We start from the raw sequence: 26,052 nt of genomic DNA on the forward strand, positions 1-26,052 counted from the left end.
AGATCTAAATAACATGTCTTTTAAATATGGTTTGATGCCACTGGTCATAAATGGACATTCAAATGTGCTCATCACATAGAAAGCAAAACACAAATGCAGGTTTAATTAGAAAGTAATGTGCCAGTCGTAGCCTTCACCCAGTGGATCATGCTGCAAGAAGGTCTAATGGGATGTCCTTGAAGATCAACTTAACTTTCTTCAGGATGTACTGGAAAACTACTGGGTAGTAAGATCTTTTTTTATATCAAGTGGAATCGTGTTCTCAGATCATAAGCCTGTACTTCTTCTTTTCCGTCTGTTGAGGATGAATTGTTCACCTTAGGGATAAAAAAAAAAAATAATAATTAAGCATAGGAATTAAATTCAAAGCACCTTCACCTGTATGCAAAACCCCCCCCCCCCCCCCAAACAACACAAACACACACAATAGGGCTACTACAGGTATGCATATGGTACATAGTTCTTGTAATTAGCCAGGAAAAGAACTGCCAGCTAGTCAAACTGGCAGATTGAGGCAAGTCCAGCAAACAAAGTTGTGCTTTATGGCTTATATATTTTTCATGGACTATATGCTCTTATTAGTATTCCAGATAAGAACCCTATACAAAAGAAAAATGAGGTCTTTTATTGCATCAATTTTAGATGCTGAAACTCTATTTCCATGGATCTTAAACTGTTTACAGACGCACAGACATCCCCCAGTGTAGCTATTTGAGGCAGCTTCTAGTAATATTTTTTGATAAATTAAATTAGAAAATTAGATTAGTTTATCTTCTTACTTTTTTTTTTTTTGGGGGGAACAATAAATAAGTAAGTCATATTAACAGTTGGATGAGGGTACTGATTCAGCATTAGTCCATGCAAAATTGGGGAGAGCACTGCTATTCCATGCCTACCCCAAACATACCTTTCTGTCCTTTCTGACCCCTTGGCCCTTGAGGTCCTTGAAAACCTTGAAGTCCAATCTCACCTGCAATAATAGTTAGAATATGTTAAGACACTGCTTCATATTAGTGGCATACCTAGCACATGTGGCACCCGGGGCCCATCGCTTTTTGACACTCCCCCCCCCCCCCCCACCATCTGTATGAAAAACATGATTTTTAGTAACAATCCAAACGTCACACAAGAGTGTACCTAGGAAAGGGCAGCATCTTACATACTGCAGTGAACAGTACATCAATACACCCATTATAAAACTAAACAAGCCAAGCTAGTACAGATCAATCCGGCAGTCAATCCTAACAGAAAACCATGTCTTCCGAACACACAGAAAACACCTTCGCCTAGTATGGAATATGTAATCAGAAACTAACCCCTCCCTCCTTTACAAAACTGTAGTGTGGTTTTTAGCCATGGTGGTAGAATTCTGAACATCAGAGCTACTACCATCACGGCTGGCGTTAAAAAACGCTCCACGGTTTTGTAATAGGGGGGATAAAATACATAGACAAAGGTTAAATTGAACCAGCAAGAAGCTGGACTCTGCATACAATGCAACACCACAGAAACAGTGACACATGTCTCTCCTCATCTTCTTGTCACTCTCTTCCTTCCATCTACTATCTGCTGTTTCTCTGCCCCTATATGCCATCTTCTCTCCTTCTATGCCCCTTCCAGAAACTGTATGCCTCCCCCTTCCATCTCTCCTTCCACCTCCATTGGTCTGGCATCCCTCTCATTTCCTTCCCTCTCCCACACCTTTCCTCTGCAATCCCTTTTTTCCCTCATTTTCCTCTTCAATTTATTTTCTGCATCCGTCTAGATTACGTTCTTACTACCCTCTCATCAATTTCCTTTTTTACTGTCTACCTACAGCTCACCACCTCTTTCCCTTACCCCCTCCAGTATTTCACTAATTCAATCCTTTTCCCCCATCATGTGCCCTGCTTTTATTTATCCCCTCCTTCCATCATGTGCCCTCTTTCTCTACCCCTTCCATCAAGTACCTTCTCTCTCTGTCCACTTCCATCTAGCATATGCTCCCCTCTTTCTCTCCTCCCATTTCCTTCCTGCATTTGCTCCCTTATCTCTCCCATCCGCACTTCCATCTAGCATAGGCTCCGACCTCCCCTCCCCACTACCATCCAATGTCTGCTCTTTCTCTCTCCATCCATCCCTCTTCAATTAGTAAGTTATGTTGGAGGGGGTGGACCTGGCAGACGCAGTCATCACAACTCCCTGCGTCTGTCCCCCCCTCCGATGTAACTTACTTCTTCCAGAGCAGAGCCGGCAGACGTACTCATCACGGGACCTTTCTGTACCTCATCGCGGCTGCTGACTCTGCTCCAGACCAAGTACATCGGAGGGGGTGCATCTGCAGCCACGATGAGGTGAAGGTCTTTCTCAACAGTAAGCCAGGATGTTCCGGACCCTGACCGCTATGCACCCCCTAGGGCACGCACCTGGGGCGGACTGCCCCCCCCCCCCCTTGGTATGCCACTGCTTCATATTACAATGTTTATCTTTGTGCAAATTTGTTTTATTTTATCTGAGTGATATTAGACATGTAGATGTGACATTACTTGGTTAAAAGGTGAAAAACATGAAGTCTCACATTAGCTGGATTAAAGAATAAGGCAGCGACACTTTATGCTCTCTAATCTAATAGGAGTCTAGTACAGGGAACAGGATCTTATGTTATATGTGGTCTTATATCCCACAAAATCCTCACTAGGTGAGTTAGAGGTGGGTTACATTTTAGGAGGGCTTTGTTTTATAGTGGTAGATACAATATGGATGTGACATGGAAGATACATTGGGGCTAGGGGGAGAGAGTGACGCAGTGGTTAAAGCTACAGCCTCAGCAGCTTGAGGCTGTGGGTTCAAATCCCACGCTGATCCTTGTGACCCTGGACAAAGCACTTAATCCCCCCATTGCCCCAGGAACATTAGATAGATAGTGAGCCCACTTGGATAAATGCTCGAGTGTCTGAATAAATTAAAGTAAACCGTTCTGAGTTCCCCTGGGAGAATGTTATAGAAAATTGAATAACTATATAGGTACAATGTGGATTCAAGATTAATTATATTTGACCATCTATTAAATCAACTATAACATAATAGTAATTCATAAACAGTCTTGAGCAAACAAAACAAAACTGCAGATCTGTACAAGACGTAGGCAAATTTTATTAATGACAAAAAATGATATGCAAAAAATAATATGCAAACCCTTTTACCAATTACCAATCAAGGGACCCGACACGGTCCGTGTTTCGGACACACCTTCGTCAGGGGTCCATGGTAAAAGTAGAGGGAGAAAACAAAAAAATCACAGAGATACTGTATAATGGTAACAAAGATAAAGCGACGTCTCAATCATTCACTGTAAAAAGCCGGTGTGTCCGAAACACGGACCGTGTCGGGTCCCTTGATTGGTAATTGGTAAAAGGGTTTGCATATTACTTTTTGCATATCATTTTTTGTCATTAATAAAATTTGCCTACGTCTTGTACAGATCTGCAGTTTTGTTTTGTTTGCTCATAAACAGTCTTGCCATGTCAAATCAACTATCCAGCCCTATAATATATAATTAAAACAGATTTTTAAAAATACTATTTAAAATAACACTTGACCTAACTCAATTTGCTGCGTCTCCTTTACCTTCCCAGTTACCATAGGCCCAGTTTTTCCCTTTTCTGCCGATACCCCAAGCAGTGAGGGCTTTTTTTTTTTTTTTTTTACAGGCTTGCAGTGAATTCAGGAGGTAGGGATAGTGCAATCAATTTACGGTTCATAGACAAAATCGCGCGAGACAACGGCGTGCCGACAACTGAGCGCACACAACTGAGCACAAGGTTGACAGCGTGCCGAAGAAAAGCACTATTTTAATGGGTTCCGACGGGGGGTGTTGGTGGGGAACCCCCCTATTTTACTTAACAGACATCACGCTGGCGTTGTGGGGGGTTTGGGGGGTTGTAACCCCCCTCATTATACTTGAAACCAAACTTTTTGCCTGTTTTTTAGGGAAAAAGTTCAGTTTTAAGTATAATGTGGGGGGTTACAACTCCCCAAACCCCCCCCACAACGCCAGCGCAATGTCTGTTAAGTAAAGTGGGGGGGTTCCCCCCCCCACACCCCCCATCAGAGCCCTTTAAAATAGTGCTTTTCTTCGGCGCGCCGTCAACCTTGCGCTCAGTTGTCTGCGCGCCGTTGTCTCGCGCGATTTAGTCCCGTCACCCAATTTACACATGATCACCACAAACCACCTAATTTCATTTGTGATATTTTCAAAAGAGCAAAGTGCTTTAGTAACACAAGCTTCTTATTGTTCTACAACTCTTAAATGCATCTTCCAGATTCTCAAAAGGTTCTCGGTTAAGAATAGTTCATAAGCACTTAATCCTCCCCCCTCCCCCCTTTTATCAAAGCTGCCTTACTGAGCAGTGCGAGCGAAATGGCCTGCCGAACATAGGAATAGAACGGACGGCTCAACAGTTAGCTTGATGAAAGAGTGGGTTAGAGTCCTAGTGAATTTTATATTTGACATTTAGTATTCATACTGTCATCTCTGGTTTTAATGCAGCCAACTTTTCAAGGTTCTGTAGCAAGAGTTTGCAAATTCTATAGAAATTATATTATGTGACATATTTTCATAGATTAGATAGCTTAATATAAAAAAATATATACACTTTAAAAAAAAATATTATAAAAATATTTTCTGGCCCTTGTATCCCCTTTATTTGATGTATTTTAAGAAGATGGAGATTAGTACCGGGAAAAGAGGACAAGAGTAGTGAATAAGGGGAAGGAGAGGGATGATGGATGGTTCTGTGGGGAAGAATGAGCCCTTTGATGCCTTCAATCCCTACTCATACTCTACAGTACCTCTAATCCCCCTTTGTACCCCATAGCACCATGTCTGATCCCCTACCCCTCCCATACTCCCTTTAGCTCCCATCACTGTCTCCCAACATCCTATTTTCAATCCCATCACTCGCTTTTCTCCCTTCACACAACCTTGGGCATGGAGAGCCACAACCCAGTCATGTGTTCAGGATTTTCTCATTATATATAAGACCTATTTACATGTATTGCCTCCATTGTATGCAGATAGATCTCATGCCTATTCAGTAGGGAAATCCTGAAAACTCAACTGGATTGTGGCCCTTAAGACCCAAGGTTGCCTACCCCTGACCTACACCTTCTGCTCCAGGGGTGTCAAAGTCACTCCTCGAGGGCCACAATCCAGTCAGGATTTCCCCAGTGAATATGCATGAAATCTATTAGCATACAATGAAAGCAGTGCATGCAAATAGATCTCATGCAAATTCATTGGGGAAATCCTGAAAACCTGACTGGATTGCGGCTCTCGAGGAGGGACTTTGACACCCTTGTTCTATTCACTCCCAACTCACACCCATTCCAATCATCTCATGTTTTCTGGCATATTCCCAATCCCATTTATTTCCTTAGCCACTTTTTCCCCTATTTTTTTTACTCTTCTTACTACTCCCTCATGACCACTTCATTTTCTGCTCTTTAGATACCCTTAACTGTTCTTTACCATCACTTTCTTTGCTTATCTTTCCCTCCTGCTGCTGCCCTCACATTACCATTATCACCACTACCACCAAGATCCCCCTTGACACAATCCCTCTTGTGGTGTGATGGTTAAAGGAGGGCAATGGTAGTATAACACATTGGGCCATATCCTCCTCTTCCAGCGCACCTGGATGCCATCTTCGCACATGTGTACAAAGCATAATATCTGGAGCTAGGCAGAAGAGAAGGATGATGCTCAATGCCAGGAAGGACATAAGGATGATAAAGCTTAATGTGTTGTACTATTGCTGTCTCCTTTAAGTCCCCAGCTGGTGTTAGAAGATTGGGGTGGGAAAGGAGGTGCTTTTGTTTCAACTCCTCACTCCTATTACTGCATCTTTGCATCTGCCTCTGATCTACTTCAGCAGTTCTACAGCGACTGACAATTCTGTGGCAAGTCAGCTGCTATCAGCCCATTCCTCAGCAAAGGCAGACAGCTGTGGCCCTAGCATGGCCGCAGAGGGCAAAGTAGAGTAAACATTCGGGTTGTCCCAAACAGCATCAAATGAGATGCAAATTGACTAGAACCTTAAACGTAATAGAACTCAACTGCTATCCTGAAGACCTAAGTTACCATGGAATCAGCAGAACAGATTTGGAAACAACTCAAAATAACTATCCAACCTTAAAATGGTATGATGAAGTCATACGTAACCTATACTAAACCACTTTGAGAAGATATGGAAGCTTTCTTTTGAACTCATCTGGATTTTGCTTATATATTGGGCTATAAAGATCTTCAGAATGTTAAAATTGAGACATAGACTCCAGTTAGAGAGAGGGAGCCTCTAGGAGGAGGAAGCCTTCTGCAATTCCAGCAAAGTTGAAACGTTTAGGTACTGTAAGTATGATGACATTTGTTGAAGCAGGGAAGGAGCCCCATTGCAGCATGTAGTGGAAATGTGGGATCTTAGACAAGTTCCTGCTTTACTTAATACATACAGTAGTTTGCACTAGAGTTTGAAATTCTCACCTTTGGGACCAGGGAATCCTCTCTCTCCTTTCTGACCTGGGATACCAGGGGGGCCTGGAATTGTGCCATAAACTGTTGAAAAATACATATGTTAGCAAGATATGTCACCGCAGATCAGCAAAACTCATTATTTATATCGACTGTTCTTGTCCCTGGAATACTTAGTCTCGTTCACGTATTTTACACAATTGAGTATGACCACTGTGATTATTACGGCTTGAGAGGGAAGATATGCAGGATCAAGAGTTGGCAAGTTGCTCAATGAATGGTGGCAATAAGATAGGGTGTAAGGGAGGTGAGGTAATAAGTAGCTTTATTAAATACAAGTTTAGATGAGTAGGTGAAGATTGCACTGCATGAAGAAGTGGAGGGGGGAGCCAACAGTATGACATGAGAAGAGAAATTGCATGCCAGAAATACACTGAAAGAAGATAAGTCATGGAACACAATTTTGAATAGGCTGTAGTAGAGAGAGAGATTTACTTGGTTGATCCACAATTACAAAATCCCAGAAATGAGTGGTATTTCTTATTGTGAAGGTCCATCTAGCCCAGTAGCCCATCCTCCACAGAGGCCAATCCAGGTCACTGGTACCTGGCAAAACCCCCAAAAGTAGCAACATTCCATACGGAATCCCCAAAGAGTAGCAAGATTCCATGCTATCGATCCAGGGTAACCAGTGGCTTCCCCCATGTCTGGCTCAATAACAGACTATGGACTTTTCCTTCAGGAAATTGTCCAAACCTGTATGTTATTTTAGTATAAATTAACTGTAGAACATTTGTCAACCTGTAACCTGTCTTTTTATTATTTTTATCTATGTAAACCTGTACCTGTTCTGAGCTCATTGGGGAGGACAGGCTTTAAAATGAATTAAATAAATAAATGTTGATAGTACATTGGTACTACGATACTTTGTGTGTAAGTGCTTTGAAAATGGGCCTCTGTGTGTTTTAGTAGTTTTTTGGATATGCAGAGAAAGTGGAGGTGAGTTGAAGATGACCCCAAGGTTTTTACCCCCCTTTTCTTTCTGAATATTGACCCTCCTAAGTTTGAGATGGTGGTGATGAGTGTCAGACAAGCAGGCTAAGATCTGGGACTGAATTCCGAGTGAAGGTACTTGGTGAGAGACAGAGATTTGTGGGGAAAAAAAAAATTTCTATCCAAGGTGAGTATTATACAGAGTACCAGAAAAGAAAGAGAAGGACTGTCCAGTATGGTGTGTAAAACAAGCCCTGCTGCCTTGTAATGGTTTATATCTATGGAATTGGAAATTAGCTGCTACTTCAGCAGCTAGGAGTTGAGAAACCCTGGATACCCCTACAAAGACATAACTAGTGGAGGAGCCTACTTCAGGGAGAAGTCCATGTGTTCTACAGAAAAACATGACTGATTTAATGATAATGGAAAACTTAGGGCCTAGTGGCCACTAATTTGCAGTTCAGTATTAAATACTGATGAAGAGTCAGAGTGCTGAGGATGCCCTGTCCAGAATGTAATAGTTGAAGGAATTTTGACTGGAAATAAAAAGTTTTTATTGCTGTAACAGCAAGAGAAAATGTACATGTAATCCTACATATATTTTACTATTGGCTGTTCCTAAGATATCAGTTCATGTCCAATGATAGCTGGCAGCTTTCTTAAGCTGACAGCTTTGCAAAAGGTACATATCAGTGCTGTGGGTTTTTGCTTTCAGCTCTTTGAAGCATGAGCTGCCTGCAGCCTAGTTAGAGCTGTACTCTTGACCTCCTGTTTTTCCTGTTCAAGCTTTATATAACTTCTGGAATGGGGAGTTGCAAAGGAAGACTGTTAAGAGGTGCAGACCTGCTGGCTCCAGTACTCTTGTAGCTGTCAGAAGCTCATGTCAAAGGCTCCTAGTAATTTCTGGAAATAGACTCTAATAGAAGCCAAGGTAGCTCTTGGATTTTTGGAAGTGGTGGACTGGTGGCAGTAACTACACCCCCAAAAAGAATTTAAGTTCTGCTTTTTGGAGCCAAAATTGTCTTTTGGATTCTCTCCTGTCATCTGAGCATCCATTTTGAAGGAGAGCCCCTTCATTTGCCTATGCTTGAAGCTGAGCACCTGCGATAAATTATAGCTTCAGCCTGTCTGTACCACCTAGGTTAGTCATTTTAGGCACTTGCTACAAGAGACTGAAATCAGGAAGGAAGGAATCAGGCCTGAAAATCCATATTTGGCTTGCTATAGTGGGAAGGTTTGGAGACCCTTCTCACCCCATAAAGGGGTGCTCCGAAGGCCAATGTCATGGTCAGGAACTTCTTCCCCTTCCGGCAGAAATAGCCTTCACAACTTGCTGCTCTACTGGCATTGGGCCTTCCTCTCTGCCGGGTCCTGCCTTTATGGAAATGGAAAGCAGGTGTTACCATATGGCTCCAGAAAAAGTAGGACGGATTGAGACATCCGGGTTTTACTTCCATTGAAAGCAGTGGAAGTAAAACCCAGATGTCTTAATTTGGCCTACTTACTTCCATTGCTTGCAATGGAAGTAATACCTGGATGTTTCAATCCATCCTCCTTTTTCTGGAACCATAAAGTAACCTTAAATAGGTGGGACTAGTAGAGAGGAAGGCCTGACGCCAGCATGAGTATCAAGTTGTGAAGGCTGTACTGCTGATGGGAAGGGGGTGACAGAAAGAGAGGGGGGTGGGAGGTATCCATCAGAAGAGGGGAGGAGAGAAATGCTGTACCTGATTGGGGGGAGAGAGAAGGAAGACCAGGGAAGGGAGCGGAGAGAGAGATGCCAGACCATGGGGAATGAATGGAGGGAAAGGAAGGAGATAAAGGAGATACCAGACCATTGAGGAGGAGGGAGAGATGTCAGGGCATGGGTGGAGGGAAGAGAAGGAGACACAGATGCCAGACCAGAGGAAAAGGAATAAGAAGCCAGAGCATAGAGAGGGAGGAAAAGGAGAGATGTCAGTGCAGGAAAGAAGAGAAGATGCCATAGCATGGGAGGGGAGGGATAGATGGAAGGGAGGGAGAGGAGAGAGACGTCAGGGCATGTAGAGAAAGGAAGGAGAGGAGACAGATACATGGCATGGAGGAAAGGGAAGGAGACAAATGCCAGACCTTGGGGTGGTGTGGGAAAGAAAGGAGAAGAGAGAGATGCCAAAGCATGGAGGAAGGGGTGGAAAGAGAGAAAAAAGGGAGGGGATGAAGCTGAAATTAAACATGTATAAAAGCGAGAAGGGGGTACACGATAGTTTATGAAAGGAGCATAAAAAGAGGGAAGATGGCATATTGAAGGGGGAAATAAAGAGGACAAACAGTGGATGGAAGGGGCAGAGAGAGAAGACAGAAGCTGGATCGAAAGAAGAGATAATTAAAGCAGAAATAACAAAAAGTAGAAAAAAAAATTTGTTGCTTTAGATTAAAGTAGTATTGTAGCTGTATTGATAAATGTTTTAAATAGAAAATGGAAATAAGGTCATCTTTTTAGGTCAGGACAGGATACCGTAACAGCATTATAATCTATTGACCCGAGGAAAGAGATTTTGCCCTCTAAAAGCTACTTGAAATGTATTAGTGAAATGTATTAGTGAAATAAAAAGGTATTTTCTTATTTTTCCTTTTTTTGTTTTATTTCTATTTGTTAATTTGTAAAGTGATGATTATTATTTGTCTTTTTTTCAAATTTATATCTGCTATCTTTATATTTTGCACAATATTAGGGAACATGTGTCACTGTTTCTGTTTCTGTGGTATTGCATTGTATGCAGAGTCTGGCTTCTTGGCAGTTCAGTTTAACCCAGGGGTGTCCAATGTCGGTCCTCGAGGGCCGCAATCCAGTCGGGTTTTCAGGATTTCCCCAATGAATATGCATTGAAAGCAGTGCATGCACATAGATCTCATGCATATTCATTGGGGAAATCCTGAAAACCCGACTGGATTGCGGCCCTCGAGGACCGACATTGGACACTCCTGGTTTAACCCTTTAATTGGCAGATAGTAAAATGGCTGCTTTACGTAACTTGATGTTGAACGAAAGCAACAGTGCCAAGTAACAGGCAGTTGGAGATGCAGATCTCCCATAAAAGCCATAGAAGACTCTTTTATCTACACATTTCTATTTTTAGTTTGTGATTACTTATCCCATACTGGGTGAGGGTGTTGCCAGTGGGAGTGGTTATTTCAACCCAAGTAGCGTCAAGATGACCATGATTTAGTGTGTGTGTGTTGCCTTTCTCCAACCTTAGTTATAACATTCGGCAGATTATTGTCAAACGGTCAGTGCTGCAGGTTTTCAAAAAATACCCCTGTTTGCGTTTACTCGTGGCCGTAATTTGGCAGAGATATTAAAACACAAGGGTGTTAGAGATGATGAGGACTTGGTTCCCCATACCCAATGTGGGCATTGTACGTACTGCCAGCATGTCTTGAGCACTGACCATTTGACAATACCTGGTACTAAGGGAAAATGTTTTTTTCCAAAAACTGGCACCGACTGTACTTCTCAGGCCATGGTATATTGTATTATATGCCCGTGTGGTAAATATTACATAGGTCAGACAAGGAGAGTCATTCAGGTTTGCAATGCTGAACATCTCAGAAATATTCGGTGCCAGCAGAATACAGCTCCCTTGGTTAGTCATTGGTTGGAGGGAGGTCACACCATTGAACAGGTCCAATATACAGTATTAATTAAAGCTTGGAAAAAAAACAGGAAACATGTTTCAATACCTGTTACATCGATTCATCTACAATTGGCAAACTCTAGCTCCAATGGGCTTAAATAATGAAATAGATTGGTTTCAGATTTAAAGTTTGTTTAAATTCTGTGACATCATCGAAGCTCCGCCCCCAGCGTCTGACATCATGGTTGACCCTGGTTGGCTGGAGCTTCGGGTTTCGACATCGCTAGAGTTGCCTGTCAGCCGGGTGAAAGAGTGTCCGGTCCCTGGTAAGCCTATTTAATAGTATTTGAAAGGTTTTGAAACATTTAGTGTGAATGCATTTATTAGTCTTGGGTTTCTAGTTCGCCCTGACCCTGTTGTCACAGTAGAAGGTGGTTAGAATGTTATTGTTTTTCCTTTGCAGTACCCCTCCTGAGGAAGCCAATCGTGAAGCCCGGGTTGGGGGGGGTTTAACAGCTTATGGCAGTTGCAATGTGTTAGTACTTTAAATATGTACCCGGAGCAGTGAAAGAGCAACAGCACTGCCATCCTGCATTCAGATAAGTTGCCTATCTTTTCCTTGTATGTTATTAGCAGGTGGCAGAGACAGTGAACTTGCTGTGATGGTCTCTATTATAACTGACTCCGTGACTTTTCACTAGAGTTTGGTTATGGGTCTGAGCGTTCACTTAGAAACCTAGAGTCACTGTGTGACCATAAAAGTATTTGGTTGTTTATTTATGTGGAAATAAGGTGATTATTTTTTTGAAGTGTATGAAAAGGACGTAGTTTTCTGTTAGCATTGACTCTGCAGGATTGGTGTGCATTAATCTAGCTTGTTTAGTTTTACATTGGATGTACTGATGTTCTAGTGCTCACTGCAGGGTTTAAAATGCTGCCTTTTCCTAGGTGCACCCCTGTTGTGTGACTTGTGGACTATTGCTAAAAATATATTTTTTATATAGAGGAGAAAGGTGTTAAAAAAATGATCGTCCCCAGGTGTGAAATATACTAAGTACACCACTACTCTGATGTTGTAATATATATTATGTGGATATTGAAATCTCGCATAGCCTTGTAGAATTGGATTTAAACTTTGTCCAGCTTCAGTAACTTTAAGACAAGATTTGTTTAAGTTCAATGTGTCGGTAAATAAACCAGCGTCTAATTACATCTGGTAAGTGGTTCATTACTACAGAGGTCTCCCAAATACTGGCAACTCGGCATCATTTTAGTAATGAACAGAGGGGAAAGGGAAAAGGTTTCTCTTACCTCTGAAAAAGTCCATGAGATCCTCGGTAACATTTCCGTATGCTGCAAATACTCTGCTGATTCCAGGTCTCCCAGAAGGCCCTGGAGGTCCAGGTAAGCCTGGAATTCCTTGCACAGTGTAAGTAATGTCATGAAGCAGCCCTTGATCTGAAATATTAAAATGATATTTTAAGACACAAAAAACAAATGGAAGATAACATTTTAAAACTTGCATTTATTTTGACCCATCTTGATTTTATTCCATTCGATTCTTGTCTGTATTAATATAATTAATGTTTCTTCATGTAGTAGATTCTTAGTGTATGAAGTGAGCCTTGTTAACCATAATCTCAATTAATTAGTTATGGGTTAGTTTTGAGGTAAATGAAAATGCATTTTTTTGATAATTTTATTTTTGTCACCATTTTATTTTCACATCTGTTGCCTCTTTTTGTGATAGTATCAAAAAAACAAACAGATTTTATAATGACTATTTAAATGCAATACATGGCAAATCTGGATCCAGTTTGGCAACCTTATTTATGTGGAAAATGCTTTACAAACTTACTTCCCCTGCCCCAATTGCTGTCAGCATACACAATCTAGTTTATAAACATTAATTAGTTCTTGGAAATGTTATTACAAAACACTATACTGATGAGGTAATGAGCTCCAAACCAGCCTTGGAAAACACTCCAAGTGGTCTTAATTTCAGTATATTCACAATGGATAAGAACATAAGAACAGCCTTACTGGCTCAGACCAATGGTCTATCAAGCCCAGTAGCCTGGTCTCATGGTAGCCAATCCAGGTCACTAGTACCTGGCCAAAAGCCAATAAGTAGTAACATTCCATGCAGAATCCCCAAAGAGTAGCAAGATTCTAGAATCCCAAAGAGTAGCAACATTCCATTATCTCAGAGTAACCAAGATTCCAGAACCCCAAAGAGTAGCAACATTCCATACAGAATCCCCAGAGTAGCAAGTTTCTAGAATCCCAAAGAGTAGCAACATTCCATTATCTCAGAGTAACTAAGATTCCAGAACCCAAAGAGTAGCAACATTCCATACAGAATCCCCAGAGTAGCAAGATTCTAGAATCCCAAAGAGTAGCAACATTCCATTATCTCAGAGTAACTAAGATTCCAGAACCCAAAGAGTAGCAACATTCCATACAGAATCCCCAGAGTAGCAAGATTCTAGAATCCCAAAGAGTAGCAACATTCCATTATCTCAGAGTAACCAAGATTCCAGAACCCCAAAGAGTAGCAACATTCCATACAGAATCCCCAGAGCAGCAAGATTCTAGAATCCCAAAGAGTAGCAACATTCCATGCTAACGATCCAGGGCAAGCAGTGGCATCCCCCATGTTTTTCTCAATAACAGACTATGGACTTTTCCTCCAGGAAATTGTCCAAACTTTTCTTAAAACCGGCTACGCTATCCACTCTTATGCTAGAAATTGCTTACAATATAGGCAATTCATTATGTAGATCTATTATATCTGGATGGACCATTCAGGTCTTTATCTGCTGTCATCTACTATGTTATATCTCATGCATATTTCTTACTGAATATCCTGAAAACTAGACTGGCATGCTGTGTCCTAAGGGCTGGGTTGATAACCCATGTATTACTAGCACAGATATACACTAGAATCTCAGCTAACCCGGTATTCAACCAACCGGCAAAATATTTGTTGGGGGAAAAAAGTCTCCCATGCTCCTCAGACAATGTCATAAGTCATGCTCCTGACCCAACAACCTCCCCTCCCATCTTCACTCCAGCCCCAGCAGCAGCCACAAATCTCCCTCCAGCTCCCAAAACATTGCAGCAGCCATATAAATCTCTCTCTTTCTCTCTCTCTCCCTCCAGCTCCAGAAGCATTGCGGAAGCCACATAAATCTCTCTCTCTCCCTTCCTGAAGCAGCAGGCAATCAGTCCTGACAACCCTCCGTTCCCCAAAACAACAGAGCCGGTCTGACAACTATCACTCACTCACTCACTGAAAGCAGTGAGCAGAGTAAGCACCGGTCATTTCGGACATGGCAGAGGAAAGGCCCTGCCAGGACTGGCCAGAAGCAGCCTGTTTACCAGCGCTTCCTCTGCTCACCACAAAAACTGAGTGCTAAACATTGTTTTATAAACAGTGCTCCGAGTGGATGTCATTTATAGAATAGCATCTAGGGTTGGGATCCGTGCCTAACTTTTTTTAGGCGTGAGGATTTACACTAGAGAATGACTCCCCACAGGAACTCAATTTCCCCATCCCGTCCCTGTGAGTTTTGTTGCTGTCCATGCCCCATTCCTGTAAGCTCTGCCTTAACCGCACAAGCCTCAAACACTTAAGATTTTAAAGTGTTTGAGGCTTGTGCAGATGAGGACGGACCTTAGGCATTGGTGGAACGAGGCGTTATGACATCACAATCTGAGCTCTAGAATGTTGCTACATATGATTTTAAAGTGTTTGAGGCTTGTGCAGCTGAGGACGGAGCTTAGGCATTGGTTGAATAAGGCATTATGACATCACAATCTGAGCTCTAAAATGTTGCTACTTATAATTGTAAAGTGTTTGAGGCATCTGCAGAAGAGGATGGAGCTTAGACATTGGTGGAATGAGGCAATATGACATCACAATCTGAACTCTAGAATGTTGCTACTTATAATTGTAAAGTGTTTGAGGCATCTGCAGAAGAGGATGGAGCTTAGACATTGGTGGAATGAGGCAATATGACATCACAATCTGAACTCTAGAATGTTGCTACTTATGATTTTAAAGTGTTTGAGGCTTGTGCAGCTGAGGACGGAGCTTAGGCATTGGTTGAATGAGGCATTATGACATCACAATCTGAGCTCTAGAATGTTGCTACTTAGGATTTTAAAGTGTTTGAAGCTTGTGCAGATAAGGACAGAGCTTGCAGGAATGGGGCAAGGACAGAAAAAATCTTTCCAGGACGGGAAAATTAGTTCCCTTGGGGACAGGGAAAAATTTAACCCTATGTCATTCTCTAATTTACATCAACTGTCCCCATGCCTAAATTAGGTGCAGAAAAGTCCTACTCAGTAACTGTGCATGCAAATTCTTGGAACACTCATGACCCTCCCATGGCAACACCCCCTTTCAGATCCATGCACAAGAATTTATGTGCCCATCTTAATAGGACAGCACTTAGCAAAATGTGCATAGGGAGTCTAATTATCGCCAATTAGCACTGATAATTGATTATTAGAGCTCAATTATTGGTACTAATTGGTTTGTTACTCAAATTGTGCATGCAAATTGGGTGTGTGCCATATACAAAAATCTGGGGCAGTATGGTTTCATGAGGTCATACTAATCGGTTTGGCTTTACATCTTCTTTGATGTCTCTGATATTAGCATGAGCCTGGAATGTTCAAGCAGCCATTTCTTCTGGTATCGTATCTAGAATTAACTAAACTAAACTAAATCTTAAGTTTATATACCGCATCATCTCCACGGATGTGGAGCTCGGTACGGTTTACAAGAACTTAAAATATAGGAAGAAAAGGAAAGAAAAAGGTTTACATGAACTTATATATAGAAGAGAAGAGTAAGGGGTAAGGCTAATGCCTCACAAGATTAAATCTACCAAAAATAATTGACTCACTACTAGCTATCAATGAAAGTGCAAATCACAAATTCCACTCAGAGCAAACTATACAATCCAATGGGAATTCTGATTCCACCTACTCAAAGCGAGTCAGTGGTTTTGGGATTCTTCATTATTCCCCACTATTGGAAAGTATTTATATTTGTATTTTTAATTGCTGTTTTTCCTTTATTTATAACTTATTTATAATTTAAGTATAGATTTAAAAGTGTATCACTTATCTTAAATCCTTATCGGTTCCCCTTCCCGACGCGTTTCGGAACTCTTTTTCAAGGGCGGGGGAACAAAAGATAAGGGTAGTCCTAGTCCATATTATTGCAGCCGCTGGCTATCAAAAAAGATGAAAGGAAGCAAGCCTGGTCTCCAACTTACTCTGTATGTTTTCAACCACCCGGCTCGATATCTCACTGTAATCCAGTGATGAAAGCGATGAAGATGATAACGAGGATGAGGATGACCGTGATGAGGATGACAGTGATGACGAAGATGACAAAATTCCACTATCTCCTTTTTGGCCTGGTGGTCCTTGAGGCCCTGGAGGTCCAGGGGGTCCTGAAATGTACCCTCGGACACTGTCACCTAGAAAAAAAACCCAGCATGCATTATTAGAGTTTAGTGCCTGTAATATGACCACAGATGCCAATCATTTCTGTTTGTCTGTCTGCCTTCTCTCTGTATCAGGGGGTCTCAACCCAATCTTCTGAACACATCCAGCCAGCTGGGGTTTCAATATATCCACAATAAATATGCCTAAGAGAGATTTGCATGTATCCTCTTCAATGTGTGCCCCGTAGACTGGGTTGAGAACCTACACGCTCTATATATTTTTTGGCATATAAGATTCCTTCTGCCCATTAGATTTCCAGTCCAGTCAGAGCTAGACTAGAATCTCATGAGTCCATTTTACAACCAGTCAAGGCTTTTTTTTTTTTTAACAGACACTGCCCTAGGTGCTGTCACTGTGAGTCCTAGGTAATAGTACCACCCAGAACCTGGCATGTGTGTATTCAGTCTTCTCTTATGCAGCCCTGAAGAGAGACTGGAAACAGGAAAGCAGGTCCTTGCCATAGACAACAGGATTGAGCACACATGGGTGATGCCATCTGACAGCAGTGAGAAGGAATGGCTCTCCCCGAGCACAGAGCCTAGTGTAAAGTTCTGAGCATGCATGGCCTGTGAATTCCAGTGCTAAAAGGATTCGGGCAACTCTGAGGTGGAAGGGCAACTAAATATATCTTTACTGTAACCCACTTGTATCCCATGTACTGACAAAATGAATCTTTAATGTAAACCACTTGCATCCCATGACTAAATGTATTTTTATTGTAAACCGTTTCTATCCCATGTACTGTCAAATGTATCTTTATTGTAAACCGCTTCGAACTTCACGGTATAGCGGTATATAAGAAATAAATAATAATTATTATTATTATAACTGGCCACTTATGGATGCGTTGCCACTTGAGTGAACGAGTATACCAGAAAATGGCACACATGTAAGTAGTAGCATATCAACTGAGCGTTATTCTGTAAGGGCGTATGGAAGTGGCATTGTGTGGACATACAATGGGGTGTGCATAGGGTTACCAGAAGTCCAGATTTACCTGGACATGTCCTCTTTTTAGAGGGCATGTCCAGGTGTCTGGACGGCTTTTCAAAACCTGGCACTTTGTCTGGATTTTGAAAAGCAGATCAAGGGTGGGAGATTTCATGGGGACACTAGGAAGTATTTCTTCACCGAAAGGGTGGTTGATCGCTGGAATAATCTTCCACTTCAGGTAAATGAGGCCAGCAACTTGCTCGATTTTAAGAAAAAATGGGATAAGCATGAGGGTTCACTTCGAGGGAGTGATTGGGGGGGAGGGTTCTTAGAGTGGGCAGATTTGTTGGGCCGATGGCCCTTTTCTGCCGTCATACTCTATGTTTCTATTGGGAGGGGCATCCGCGCATGGGCGGATGCCCTCCCGACCAAGATGAGCAGGTTCAGGGGGGGAGGGGCTGGGGCGTGCTATGGGCTTAACAGGGCAGGAATGGATGTAATTGGGTGGGCCTTGGGGGCGGGTCTAGGGGGGGGTGTCTAGATTTTACATATGTAAAATATGGCAACCCTAGGTGTGCACATGGGAAGGGCATAGGCAAGACTGCTTCTTACACGTGCAACTAAGAGAACAGAGTAATGAAGCACACCCAAGCTGCATTATGGCACTTGTAACTACAGGTACACCAATGCCAGCTTATGCTAGAACTCTATAAGGGAATCTGGGAACCCAGATGTCATTACAGAATAGGCTCTCATGCAGCATTGGGCCACCTATGGGAAGGCACCCATTTACAGAGCAACCTCCATAGTGGATTAAATAGGGGTTTGCCTTTCTGTGGTTACAACCAGCATGGATTTACATATTATATGCAGATAATAATTTTGTACCTGGGGCAGTGGAGAGTTAAGCGACTTGCCCAGATTTTATTTGAGAGGGGTCATAAGGGAATGAGACTTGATATACTGCCTTTCTGTGGTTCCAATCAAAGTGGTTTACATATATATATATATATATAGGCACTAATTTTGTACTTGGGGCACTGCAGAGTTAAGGAACTTGCCCAGAGTCACAAGGAATGGGAATTGACCCTGGCTCCCCTATTCTCAGGCTGCTGCACTAACCACTAGGCCCAATGATAAAGTAAGGGGGGAGGGGCGATTTGCCCTAGGTGCCATCATGATGAGGACGCAGGCACGCGTCCTCCCCTCCCGCACGTACGCACCACTTCCCTTCCCCCGTACCTCTGTAACATTCCTAGCGCGAGCAGCAACCTCCAACCTGTTTCACCAGCGTCAGCTCTTTCTCTGATGTCACTTCCTGAACCCACGCCCAGGAAGTGACATCAGAGGCAGTTTCTGTTCATGCCAGGAACGTTACAGAGGTACGGGGGAAGGGAAGCGGCGCGCACATGGCAGGAAGGAATGGGAGAGGGGGACCACCGCCCCAGGCGCCTCTCGCCCTCGCTATGCCACCGATTAGGCCTACTCCTCCACTCTTAAGAATCAGGTCTGCTTGTATAACTTGAAATCGCTGCAGGCCCTGCAAGTCTATTTCCAAAGGGACCCACGAGGAGCTTCCCTTCAAAAATGCAAATGGCCACTGGGTCAGGGCTCCAGTTTTGCCCATCCATTTGTAGGGGCAAATATTTATGACAAAACCATATGCAAGGATTTCAGACTAAAAGACCCATGTGAGCTTTTCCTTCCCTGATCACATTCTACACACTTCAAAATTTGGATTTGTACTTATTAGACACAAGAAGCATTTTGAAGTTCAGAGGTGGAAACAAGGACAGGGACATCTTGGGGTGACATTCTTAATTACAGAACATGCTAAAATGTATCGCACAAAAAAAAAAAAAAAGGGTAATTACTTGTCAGATATTCAATCAGCTCAGTCCTGAATCGATCACTTTGGATATTTTCAGCATAGGAGACCAGACCAGAGTTGCCAGATGGTCCTGGAGGTCCTGGGGGTCCAGGTGGCCCTGGGATTCCTCCAATATAACCTGCACCTGTGGGAGGAAAAAGGGTTGAAAAATACTTTTGAAAAAAAAAAGGAAGAAATATAGATACACATAAAATTTCTTACTCTGAATAGCACATCTAAAATACTTCAAATAGAAATTCACATTAGAGATGTTTGTTACAAAATGGGTTTTATGAAGTACTTTAAGAAATGCTACGTAAGTAGCTTAAGTACTGTAAGTTATCAAATAAACACAGAAACAGAGAAGAATAAAGGTAGATAAAAACCATATGGTCTGTCCAGTCTGCCTATCCCTTTCATCCCTTAGAAAGCCTAAATACTTGTCTCAAGCGTCCTTAAAGTCAGATATGGTTTTCATTTCCACCACCTTCATCAGGAGGCTGTTCCACAAATTCACCACCCTTTCTGTGAAGAAGTATTTCCTTAGAATACTCCTGAGACTGTCTCCTTTCACCTTCATCCTATGGCCCCTCGTTCCAGAGTTTCCTTTCAATTGAAAGAGACTCTTATGCATTTATGCCACCTAGGTATTTAAATGTCTCCATCATACCTTTTGCCTTTCCTCCAAAGTATACATATGGAGATCGTTAAGTCTGTCCCCATACACTTTACGACAAAGACCACCGACCATTTTAGTAAGGGGAATGACTCCATCCTGTTTATATCTTTTTGAAGGTGCAGTCTCCAGAATTGAACACAATATTCTAAATGAGGTCTCACCAGAGTCTTATACAGGGGCATCGATACCTGCTTTTTCCTTTTGCCCATACCTCTTCCTATGCACCCTAGCATCCTTCTACCTTTCGCCGTCACCTTTTCTTCCTGTTTTGCCACCTTAAAATCATCATGATCAAACCCAAGTCCTCTTTGGTGCACAAAAATTCTTCACCCCCTAAACTGTTCTGTTCCCTCAGACATTCAAACATAAATCATGAAGGAGATATATACCAGGAGAAAGAATGTAGAATGGACACTAACTTCCAAAGTCTATAAATGGCGCCTCTAATCAGCATCGATAACTAGCAATTAACACTTCATGACTGCTGTTAATTGAAATTAATTGTAAGTGATGGGTGGTACTTGGTAGGCGCAATTCTATAAAGGTTATGTGCCAATTGCAGTGTGCGATGCTGAAAAGTGGGCATGGTTATGGGTGGATCACGAGCATTGTTTTAAATTATTTGCAACTTTATGGAATACTAGTGTTTAAGCCCGTTACATTAACGGATGCTAGTATAGATGTGTAGACTTAGCACAGTAGGGTGCTGAGGCATTTCTTTCATTCTCTCTCCCTGCCTCTCTTTCTTTCTGTCTATCTGTCTTTCTATCTCTCTCCTTGGCCCCCTGTCTGTCTGTCTTTCTTTCTGTCTCTCTCCCTGCCCGTGTCTTTCTTTCTGTCTCTCTCCTTGCCCCCTGTCTGTCTTTCTTTCTTTCCATCTCTCTCCCCCTGTCTGTCTGTCTGTCTTTCTTTCTGTCTCTCTCCCTGGCCCCCTGTCTGTCTTTTTTTCTGTCTCTCTCCCTGGCCCCCTGTCTGTCTGTCTTTCTGTCTATCTCTCTCCCCCTGTCTGTCTGTCTTTCTGTCTATCTCTCTCCCTGCCCCCTGTCTTTCTGTCTGTCTCTCTCCCTGCCCCTCTAGCTATTGCTGCAGCCGCCATTGATATTGTGTGCTTAGACGCTTTTATGTTTGGTGAATGCGTGGTGAAAGTGGTTGGGAACGGGAGAGATGTGCTGAGCTAGAGGTGCGGGGCGGCTACTGCTGCTGCTGTGCGGACTCTTCTAGGCCTGGCAGCAGATAGGTAAGTGCAGAACTGGGCGCAGCTCCTAGCAGGCCACCTCTGGGGGAGCGGAAGAGGGTTTGTGGGACACTGTAGCCTCGGAGTGGGCCTCAAGACCTGGGGAGGGGGGGAGAGACTGGTGGAAACCACCTTATTTTTGAGCTCTGGAGGGGAAGGACTGAGTTCGAGTTGGGTGGAAGGAGGGAGCTGAAGTCAGACTTTTCTGGGTTGTCTGTTCACCTATGAAAAAGCTTCCAGGATTGCACAGTTTTGGCTTCCCTGCTCAGCGGTATACTGCACATGCGGAGCCACGGAGGCATGCAGGCACGGAGTTTCAATCGCACATGCGAGGCTACGGGTTTTATTATTATTGATGCATCGATGTGCACACAATTTAGGTGCAGGCCTTTAGGCCTAGTTTTAGCTGGCCTAAATGTGTGGGGCCTAAAAGTTATCGCACTAAGTGCTTAGTGCCTTGCTTGTTGACGCTGATTTTGTAGGAAACATATGTAGAATCGGACCCTAACTAGAGTTCTTGTACAATAAACTCTGGAATCTTCACCAGTGGGTTTGTGTATCCTCTCTAGCTCTGAGCTGAAGGTCCTCCAAAACAAACCTTTAGCCCCTCCCTAGGTATGTACATCCTGTCACGTGCCTTAGGATTCCAGTCTGTTCCTGCAGCTCTGACTGCTGGTTTGTCTTTTCTGCTCGTGCTTCATTTTACATTTCTAGTTCTTTTAATTCGTCTTTTGGTGCGGGTTTTTCCCTTGTGCTGTGGATTCACCCTTTGGGGTCATCCTTTGGCGAGAGATCGCAGACTTTGGTATTTATATTGTCTGCTTCGGCGGGGGGGGGGGGGGGGCACTATTAGCAGACCTGCAGTAAATAGACAGCCTGCAGGTCAGATTGGGTCTCCGGGATCGGGAGCCACCTCACCCTGGGTTCGTCCAAGTTAGGGAAGAGCGCAGGCTACTGTGGTTCCGTGGAGGTACGCCAGGATTGGAACCAGACCACGTGTCTTCCCTAATTTTCCCGTGAGGATATATCAAACTTATAAAAGACTACCGTGATCTGACACGGGCCGAGTTTCGTCTGACAAAGCCTTTTCCAAGTGTCCTAAGGTCGAGAGATGAAGACAAAAGCCAAAGTTATTGCTCAAGGCCCAGCCCAGGCAAGAGGCGGGAGCTTGCTTTCACTCTCACAACCTGCAGAAGGGGTAAGGAGCGTGTTTGAGAGGAAGGGCAGGTGGATGCCGCTTTCAGCACGGGGGTGCGATGCGGTTCTCGCGGGGGGGGGTGTTGGGGGGGGGATTGCGATGCCAGTTCGGGGGGTGCGATGCCGGTTAGAGCGGAGGGGAGGGGGTGATGGAGCAGCGCCGGTAGCCTCGGGTGGGGGGGGGGGGTTGGTGGAACGAATCAAAGCGAGTTTCCATTCATTCCTATGGGGAAACTCGCTTTGATATACGAGTAACTTGATTTACGAGCATGCTTCTGGAACAAATTATGCTCGTAAACCAAGGTTCCACTGTATATATATATATATATATATATATATAGTTTGATGTAGACTAATTGTACCATTGTTCAAAGATATCTTGAAGAAATAAAGGAAAGTCAAGAACATTGTGTTTTTCCATAGCTTGTTTTCTTTTTAAATAAATTAACAATCAAATTAAGCAAGCACTATATGGGCCATGAGGAGTGAAGAAGCCAGTGACATGCTTAAAGCAGTGGAAGAGTGGCTGGACAAATTTGAAACCAGTGTCAGTAGATGCAGAGCCGAAGCGGAGCGCCGAGAGTCACTCATGATCCATTTCCACAACCGCCAGGAGGGGTCAGGCAGTTCACCAACAAAGAGGAAAAAGTGGCAGATTTTCAGATACAGGACATCGACTTTTTGAACTCAAATTTTCTCTTCTTTCCTAATCAGTGTTCTTTGGCAAGAATGTACTTTGCAAAATCTATTACATTAAGCCGGCCTTTAACTAAAATAGGTTGATTTTATTTTTGTAGATAAGAACAGATGTTTGATTTCTTTTCATATTACGATTGGCCTTTCTCCCCATCAAAGTACATGTTTTCTTTACATCAGAAATAAAATATACATTTGCAAAACTGGAAAAGATGAAGGGATGAAGGTAAATGATGAAGAACAGAAATCTAGAGAGTGAAAGGAAGAATAGGACCAAAAAGCAAGGCTAAAATGAATGTCCAACACAAATTCCTTACGTTCTAGGTAGGCAGCCATTTCCTCCACACCGAAACCAGCTTGATTTCCACTCAAATGTCCAGGTGGCCCGACAGGTCCTGGGGGTCCCGGGCGCCCGGGATGCCCTGGAGGTCCTGGTTGCCCAATAATTCCTCTAAATTCAGAAGCTGAAATTGATATTCAAAAAAAAAATAATTGAAATCATTTATTTTTATGTAGGTAAGGTTGTAGAATGTTTATGCAAAGCTTGCAACACTTTTAGCCGAAGATCACAGCTGTAAACTTAGATCTGTTAATCTTTCCCAGTTCAGGAATTCTTAAACACCAAATGGCTAAGGGGTTCAGTTTTCAAAGGATCTGGTGTCTAAACCTGGGAGTTAACCTTAACTAAATTGGCCTCTTTGAAAATTGCCAAGGCCCGACTGCCTAAGTTTAGGAATTTGTAATAAGGTTACCATATGGCCCCAGAAAAAGGAGGATGGATTCAGACATTCGGGTTTTACTTCCATAGGACTTCAGCAACTGGGTGAGCCTGAGCCCAAAGTGGGTGGGCCTGGGCCTACTCAGGCCCACCTGTGACTATGCTTCTATGTATATAGTAGAGAATGACACGGTGAAAAAATTGGTCCCCGTCACCGCCCCGTCCCCGTCTCACCATCCCCGTCACCGCCCCGTCCCCGTCTCACCATCCCCGTCACCGCCCCGTCCCCGTCTCACCATCCTCTTCACCGCCCCGTCACCGCCACTGCCACCCCATTCACCGCCCCGTCACCGCCACTGCAATCCCATTCACTTTTCTTTATTTACGTATAAAGGAAACATTCTTTAAAACTTTAAAACTTAGTTAAATATTAGTTAATAACTATACAAAAACAAAACACGCAGAGAAAAAATTAATTAATAAAAATTCTCAAAACTGACACATTTTGATCACTAAATTTAAAATAGTTATTTTTCATACAGTTTTTCAATCACTAATCTTCCACCACCCCTGGGGCTAGCAATGCAAAAACAAACACGACATGTACTTTAAATGCTGCCGTGATTAGCATAGTGACCGCGGCTACGGCTGCAAGTCTCCCCTCCCCCCAGCGATCACGGCAGGAGGGCACCCAACCCCTCATGTAGACCCCCCCAACGGCCCTCCCGACAATCGCAGCAGAAGGGTACCCAACCCCTCCTGCCGGTCCTCCCAATGGCCTCCCCTAAGATCGCCGGCAGGAGGGTACCCAACCCCTCCTGCTGGACCCCCCCCCAACGACCCCTCCCACCCCGGAACCCCCTTAGTCTTACTTTTCAAGTTGGACCGGACAGCTCCTCGCTCGTCTGGCCAGCAGGCCTGCCTCCGTCCAAATGAGGCGGGCCCGCCCCTACCCTGCCCAACCCACAGGATCCTAGGGCCTGATTGGTCTAGGCACCTAAAGCCACTCCCGCTATAGGAGGGGCCTTAGGTGCTTGGGCCAATCAGGCCCTAGGATCCTGTGGGTTAGGCAGGGGAGGGGAGGGGCGGGCCCGCCTCATTTGGACGGAGGCAGGCCTGCTGGCCAGACGAGCGAGGAGCTGTCCGGTCCAACTTGGAAAGTAAGACTAAGGGGGTTCCGGGGTGGGAGGGTTCGTTGGGGGGGGGTCCAGCAGGAGGGGTTGGGTACCCTCCTGCCGGCGATCTTAGGGGAGGCCATTGGGAGGCAGGGGAGGGGAGGGGCGGGCCCGCCTCATTTGGACGGAGGCAGGCCTGCTGGCCAGACGAGCGAGGAGCGGTGAAACACAGGTAAATAGCGGTTCCTAGAAGGGGGTACATTGGCCCGCGGGGACAAACCTGTTCACCGTTTCCGCGGTCGGTGAATGGCCTTGTCCCCGTCACCGCAGCGACTGCTAGTTTTCTTCCCCGTTTTCGGCGGTGACCCGCGGCTTAAATGCGGTGGCCGCGGGTAAACCGTCACCGTGTCATTCTCTAGTATATAGCATATACATGCTTCTATGCTATATACATCTACACTTCTAGCAGAGTCCTTTAAGCCCTAATAAGAACAAATGCTTTTGCCTATTATGGAAATTACGCACGCTAAAACCTTACTTTGACTTCGCCTCGTTTAGACTGCTAGTTCAATCTCTAATTCTAAGCTCATTGGACTACTGCAACATAATCTACTTGGATCCCACGAAAAGACCACCAGGAGACTAAGAGCGATTCAAAACACTGCAATAAGACTAATCTTCGGCCTGAAAAAATCCGACCACATCTCACCATATTTCAAGAAACTGCACTTGCTACCACTCGAAGCCAGAATCATCTTCAAATTCGGCTGCCTTTGTTACAAGACGCTATTCAGCACTTTGCCCACCTAGCTCTTGAAACACTTCAGACTACAGGACTATCCCCGCCCCTCCCGCAGAACACTTCTGTTGGCATTCCCCACTCTCAAGGGATGTCGTTACAAAAGATTTCTTGATAGGACACTATCCTTTCAGGCAGGCATCTGGAACAACACCCGAAGCGCACTC

At 43.7% G+C, this 26,052-nt stretch overlaps 1 protein-coding gene across 1 annotated transcript in view; it reads right to left on the bottom strand.

Annotated features, from left to right (window-relative positions):
• Positions 1–241: 241 nt before the first annotated feature.
• Positions 242–26,052, bottom strand: part of COL17A1 (collagen type XVII alpha 1 chain) — a 204,586-nt gene continuing 178,775 nt past the window's right edge. Inside the window, exons 49-55 of the mRNA XM_033943541.1 lie at positions 23,571–23,717; positions 19,452–19,592; positions 16,410–16,616; positions 12,427–12,573; positions 6,521–6,592; positions 908–970; positions 242–317 (exon numbers count right to left, since the gene is read on the bottom strand). Of these exons, the coding sequence (XP_033799432.1) occupies positions 268–317; positions 908–970; positions 6,521–6,592; positions 12,427–12,573; positions 16,410–16,616; positions 19,452–19,592; positions 23,571–23,717 (827 nt within the window). The 3' untranslated portion in view covers positions 242–267. The remainder of the gene's footprint in view (positions 318–907; positions 971–6,520; positions 6,593–12,426; positions 12,574–16,409; positions 16,617–19,451; positions 19,593–23,570; positions 23,718–26,052) is intronic.

The sequence above is a fragment of the Geotrypetes seraphini genome, chromosome 4, assembly GCF_902459505.1.
Source record: "Geotrypetes seraphini chromosome 4, aGeoSer1.1, whole genome shotgun sequence".
Classification (NCBI taxonomy): Eukaryota; Metazoa; Chordata; class Amphibia; order Gymnophiona; family Dermophiidae; genus Geotrypetes; species Geotrypetes seraphini.